Source organism: Arachis hypogaea, chromosome 1, assembly GCF_003086295.3.
Source record: "Arachis hypogaea cultivar Tifrunner chromosome 1, arahy.Tifrunner.gnm2.J5K5, whole genome shotgun sequence".
NCBI classification, from domain to species: Eukaryota; Viridiplantae; Streptophyta; class Magnoliopsida; order Fabales; family Fabaceae; genus Arachis; species Arachis hypogaea.
In genome coordinates, this window is record NC_092036.1 from 103,600,179 (window position 1) to 103,606,794 (window position 6,616).

The 6,616-nt window shown below is 41.0% G+C and overlaps 1 protein-coding gene across 1 annotated transcript; it reads right to left on the reverse strand.

The window, feature by feature from the left end:
• Window positions 1–417: 417 nt before the first annotated feature.
• On the reverse strand, window positions 418–3,537 carry LOC112705817 (uncharacterized). Its single transcript, XM_025756783.3, has 2 exons — window positions 1,731–3,537; window positions 418–1,122 (listed from the first exon to the last, which is right to left on the reverse strand). The coding sequence occupies exons 1-2, from the start codon at window positions 3,120–3,122 to the stop codon at window positions 760–762; spliced, it is 1,755 nt and encodes a 584-aa protein (XP_025612568.1). The 5' UTR covers window positions 3,123–3,537; the 3' UTR covers window positions 418–759.
• Between the last annotated feature and the right edge of the window lie 3,079 nt (window positions 3,538–6,616).

The window sequence follows — 6,616 nt, forward strand, 5'->3', positions numbered from 1 at the left end:
ATAAAATATAAAGGTTTTATACCAGAACCTTAGAGATGAAGAAAAGAAGAGAAGAATCAGAAAATAGTAAAGGAATTTGAACAAACAGTAACTTATAGCAAAAGAAATTAGTGGCAGAGCACTCTAATGCATAAGTATCTCTTTGAATCTTATCAATTACAATTGAATGAGTATGTATCTCACTAATATATGCTAGATTCTCTTACACCAGTGACAACCAATTCTTGAACTAATCTTTACACTCATTCTCTATCTTGGAGTTGACTTCTGCCTTAATAATGATGGGTTATATCACCTTATTTTAAATATAAATAACATTAACCTCACGTCAAGAAAGGAATAATTGTGATTGCAACTTAGCCGAAAATAAGCTTAACTCTTTCCATTCCCCCAAGCTCCGAATGCAGAATTGACATATTGAAAGAAAAGAATGTATATATATAATTGCAGTTCAATAGAGAGACAAAACAAAACTTCTAGAAATGTAGGTCTACTTAATTTTAATTGCCCGCCAAATCCACCATCTATTAACAGAAACACCATCCCCCAACCGCCACACCCAAGTTGATTAAAGGTAAAAGAATTAGACGGGTTATCTACAATTTGAAGGCAACAAGGGCGTTATAAGCACCTAATTAACTAAATAATTAGGATATATACCACCTACGTATTCATTCATGTCCCCGGCCTCTTCGGATCCATCTTCCAGCCTAGTAGAATTGTATTGTGTTTGTATGTTTTGTCGTTTTCCCCTTAGGGTTACTTGGACTTCCTCACAGACTTGGACTTGTTCATTTTCCGCGATTTGTCATCCACGCTGGTCCATGTGTATCCTGAGGGAATGGCAAAAGGGTCCGAATCTAATGCCGACGAAGAACAATTTCGTTGCTGCTGCTTACTACCCGAATGGCTATTATTTCGTCTCAGCCACGCGGTTGCTGCCGATGAGGAGGAGGAGAATGACTTGCGGCTTTCTTGTTTCTGATGTTGATCATCTTTTTCCGCACTCACCAAATGCCTAGGACTCGAGAACGGAGTGTAGAATTGCTCCAAAGGTTGAAGCTCCACGAACTTTGTGAACGTTATCACCACCCTCACCGTAGGGACAACCGGTATAGCCACCTGACCCCACAGAAAACCCAGTCAAATAAAATCAAACACCATAATATTCATTCTTAAGCTAGGTGCATGCGAAACAGTGAAAGTATTTAATCAAAGATGGTCAACCACCCGACATTGACATGGCCCTCCTTAACGTAGAATATTGAATTACAAGTTACAATATGCTAAACAAAAGGAAGAGACACCAAACAACAAAAACTAAGCATTTTCATGTCATATTCTCATTCCATGACATACTTTGGCGCGGGACCATTGCGCCATTGACCCTGGAATGGAAGGAACCATGCAACCATGCACCCTTGGATGATAGGGTCCCACACGATCCGTGACCGTTGATTCAAAAGAGAGTCATCACCGACCACACTTGGTCCCACCAAAGCTTCTCTTCAGAAGTTCAGATTTCATATATTATAATGGTGCTCATGTCAAGTCAAGTCGTTGCTTGATACCATCAAAAGACCCACCCAGGCTCAGTAATAAAGACTAAAGAGGAAATACTAAAAAATAATAATATAACAAAAGGGAAAAAAATCCAAAACAGAATCTGATTTGTCTAAAAAGACTGATTTGGACATGAACAACGCATCAAATTCAAATAATGCCCTTACCTTTACGGGGAACGTTCCCGGTGGAAACTTGGTTGTGAGTAAATCCCTGAGCCTTCTCACCGCTTTGACTTTGTTGGCCAGAATGTCCAGCAACGGCAGCAGCTCCTCCGTCTTCAACGGAAACTGCTCCGTCAGCCACAATGAAGGCCGCAGACTCCTCACCGTCTCTTTCTCCTTAGTCTGAGGCGGCGCCGCTACGCTCAAACTCGACGATGTCCTTCTTGGAGGAGGAGCCGCCAGCGATGGTAGGTCCACGCTTTTCCTCCCGAGGGGAACCCACTCCCTCTCTTCACGAACGAAGCTACTGTGCCTTCTCTTGTCCGGCATTGGGAACCCGAAGCTTGGATTCTCTGCAACTAGAAAACCGTCTTCATCTTCGTCCAGCTCCAATGGCAGCACCTGTTCACTCCCTGCAACGTCAGAGTCTACGCCGGCAACTTTCCGTGACCGGAAACTGAAGATGACGTTGTGCACTTCGTACACCTTAGCCTTCCACTCTCCAACGCTCTCCGTCTTCTCCTGTCGCCTCCAATTCGTTCTTCCTACCAGCTCTGCCCTCGTGACGTCCATGCCGGGACGGTAAACGCTAGTCTGCGCGCAGAATCCAGCTACTTCGGACTCATTCATCGGTCCTCCTGCGTTCTCGAATGCGTCGAAGATCTTGCGTTCGTCGCGGTTCAGAACGAGAAGCGATCCACATGGAACTTCGTGCGCGTGATCGCCATCGCCGAGGAAGAGGAAGCTCTGATCGGCGCGCTGGATCTTGAGGCCGTCGAAGCCAGCAAGGGAGGTATCCGCGCGGAGGTTTCCGTCGCGCTTCCAGATCTTGTAGGTATCGGATGGAGCAATCTTGCCTACGAAGGGAATAACAGAACTCTCGAAGTGAAAAGAGATCTCCATGTAGAAGTCACGCATGCGGCGGAGAGCGGCGATGACACGGGGGAGGCGGCGGCGCCACTTGGACCACGCGTTACGGTGATGTAGGCGGAGGAGAACGAGCGCGATCTCGGAGGCGCGGCGACAGAGCGCTTCCTGGAGTGCGTTCCAGCCAGATGAATTCTGGAGCGAAACATCGGCGCCAGCGGTGGCGAGTGCGCGGGCAGCGTAGAGGTCATTGAGGCGAACTGCTAGGTGTAGAGGCGTTTCACGGTTGGGGACGTCGCGGCGGTCTAGAACGGCGGCAATCTGGTCGGCGACTCGTTCCTGAGCAAGCGAGTCAGATTCAGTGTGAATTAGGGAAGGATCGGGGAGGCGTGGAAGGTTTGAGATGATTCTAGAAAGTGTGATGTGGTCGCCCAAAGCGACGGCGTAGTGGACTGGACTGTGTGCGTAGAGTTCCGGTTTGATCACTTGAAACGACGTCGTTGCATTAGGAGTAGTGGTCTTCGCCATCTCTCCCTTTCCCTCGCAGCTCTAACTAACAGTAGCGAGCGCCTATGTCTTTGCTCGTGTTAATGTTCCTTACAAAAGAGAAGAGGAGAGACGAATAGGGGTATTTTGGTCTCAGAGAAGATGGGGGGCATTGGGATTGATTGGATAGAATTGAAGGCACGACGAATCGAGGAAGAGGCACGCCTTTTTGTAAATTAAAAAGTCGCCAGTCATTACTGTACAAAGGGCCAAAGCCTACTGCTTCTGCTCCCACCACAGGCAGCATCCCTCTATTTGAGTTGAAGCCTCATCGCTGCGCACTTCGCTTTATTCCCCTAGGGTACTTTCGTCATTTTAATCCGTCTTCAGTTTCGCTACCCTTAACGATAACGCGTTCTTTGTTTATGTTTAACGAAAATAATAATGCCTCGTTCATTCAAAGTGCAGTTGGCATTTGGTATTTGGTGTTGCTATGATGTTGTCATGACTATGATTATTATTAATTGGTATTTACTAATGGTAATGAATGGCGTAACGTGGCTATGGTAATGTATTGCTAACTGACAAGGATTGCCATCCTCGTCATTTATTATTTTTCTGATAAAAATAGATCCAACAGTAGTTTCTGCTCTGTCTAGGAATGTAGCACTCTGCCTCACGAAACCTGGCTCTAGCTTTTTCCAGAATGCAGCAGATGAGCAGAGTACCTCTTTTTCTAAAATAATAAATATATTCATATGACATAGTCATGATCCTGTCAAACAATTTCCTTTTGCTAAATAAGAAAAAAAATTGCAAAAGATAATAATTGGGATGAATTTACATAACATAGTAAAAGATAATCAATGAATTACATAACTCATTAACTATCACATAGCCACATTATTTCATCAGCTGCATCTATAGAATGCAATGCATTATGCATATAATTGGAGCGGTGTGAGACTGTGAGCTGCGTTTTTAAGCAGCTATCATACTAATCCCAGGCACTTAAGGCAAGAATAATTGGAAGCAAGATGTTAAATATTTTGTTATTTTTCTCCCAATGTTATACTTTAGACAATTAATCACCGCTGCTTCCAACCTCACAACTGACTAGGCGTCTCTTCTCTCATGCTTTTTTCTTTTTAATTTATACATTTTAATTAAAAAATTATGGACAAGACTCCTTGCAGTCTTGCACGATTCAAAGCAATGCGATTCTTATATTAGTAACAATAAAAAATTAATGTGTAATATCAAAGACAAATGGAAGGAATGTACCTCTAATCCGTGCAATGGATTTTGATTTGTCGCTTGTGAGTTGTGACCCTCTTGGCTAACCTTAGAGTACAGTATACTGGTGAGTACACGTGATTGTCCATCATAGACTCGTAGTTTTGTTTTATTTAAGAGAACTAATATTTATATTATTTTTTACGTATATTTGTTTTATATTAAAAAATAATTTTTTAAATCATAATTTAAATAGTATAAATTTTTTATATTTATTTTGATATTGTAAATTCAAATTTCACTTTTAATTTTAGAAAAAAAATAATTTTTTAGTTTTATTTTATATTTTTTATGATTTAATATTAAAATTAAAAAGAAAATATAAATGAAAATTACATATAGCATCTCTCTTGAGAGTGGATCATTTTTAGTGAGAAAAAAATGGATAATATCCATTATTTAATCTTATTATTCATTGTTTTCTCTTATTAATTTCTGGTCCCATTTATAAAATTAAAAGTGAAAAATCATACTTTAATTTATTCTGTCTAATAAGAAAAAAAATACAAATGATCCATTTCCATATCTCTTTATTTAAATATCCTATCCACGAAATAATTGAGTCATGAGATGCATTTGTCCATTTTGTAGAATAAAATGTTCCCCAACACCAAAACAAGTTACTTCCTGGTTCGTCTATCATATTTTGCGCCAAAATCTAAGTTTTGTTGTCATGTCCTACTTTTACTTATATAGCATGTTAACATTGATCATTGATGGTTTTATTCTTATTTAGTTATTTCACTTAATTCAGATGATTCTTCTAAATTTTTAGGGTTTTTTATTTAAATAAAATAAAAGGAAAAAAAAATTACTAAATTCTCTTAAATCATAATTTAAGACGTAAATATCCTATTTCTATTATTATATAAATCGTTCTAGGGGATTGGAGATTGTATAATATGTTAGTCTTATCACCCTATAACGTTTTATGCATGAATGAGCATTTGGAAAGAGGCATAAATCGTGCCAGGACTCCAGAGGGGATTAGAAGTGGAATTAAATCGTCTTAGGTTAGAGTGAATCACATGTTGACAGGCTGAAACTCACCAAGGAGGCAAGATTTACGTGCAAAAGAGGACACCCAGCACCCTAGAGCGATTTACGCTCATTTCCACTAACCCTCACTATCCTAGAGCGATTAACGTTCAATATAGTAACCTAACAAGGCTAGAACGATTTATGATGACAAATTCCATATAAATAAATGAGTGTGGTGCCAACCGAATCACATTGAAGTTGATTCAGATTTGAGAGATGAGTGATACAATATTTTTGTTAGTTCATCATCAAGGGAAGATCGATGAAAACGCAAGTGAGGGTGTCACGTTTTCTAGTAAAAAGCAGATTAGTGAGTTCGTAAATCCATCAACGACATTGATGGAATTACAAAGTAGTATATATTACAGAAGATAGGAAAATCTAGAAAGAAATGTGTAAAGCAATTATTTTTTCGAATTCCTATCTCATTGAGACAAGGTTATGTTAAGTTTGGAAAGTACGAGATGCTTGGCGATGACGATATTCGAGTTATATTTTACAGCCAAACAAGATTTTTCGACTTGGGCGCTATGGAGTTATTTGCCAGAATGGTTGATGTCGAGGGCAGTTTCGGTGGATCTGCTCCGAATCCGCCAACCGACGTGATGGAAGGGAGTTCCAGCGCCATTCCAGCAAGACAACCAGTGACTCCCTTTGTTTCATCTCCATCATTTGCGGCTGATTTGTCCGCTCAGTCAGCTGACTTGGGTGACGGCCATACCTTTGGAGAGCTTGCAGTTGCAATGGGAGCAGCACTTGTAGTAGACGGTACACCAGTATTCATCGAGGTAAGAGAGAGAGAGAGAGAGAGAGAGAGAAAGAGAGAGAGAGAGAGAGAGAGAGATCCATTTGCGGAGGCTATAGGCGATGATGGGTCGGATTCGGAGCCACCGATTATTGGTGATGAAAGCGATGGTGAGGAAAACACCATACATGCTGGGGATCCACAAAACCAGTCAAGCAACCAGACATAGCAGTACCCTCGCCACTTCTCAACGTTGGATTTTGATGCAATGACTCAACCTGCATTTCCAGATCAGCAGCACCCAATTATCTAAGGAGACAGGCCTAGTATGCTTGGCACAGATGAGTTTGAAATCGAGCAACAGTTTAACACCAAAGAAGAAGCTGTACTAACAGTCAAAGGTTACAATATTCGTCGTGGTATAGAGTATAAAGTGTTTGAATTTGACCAATTG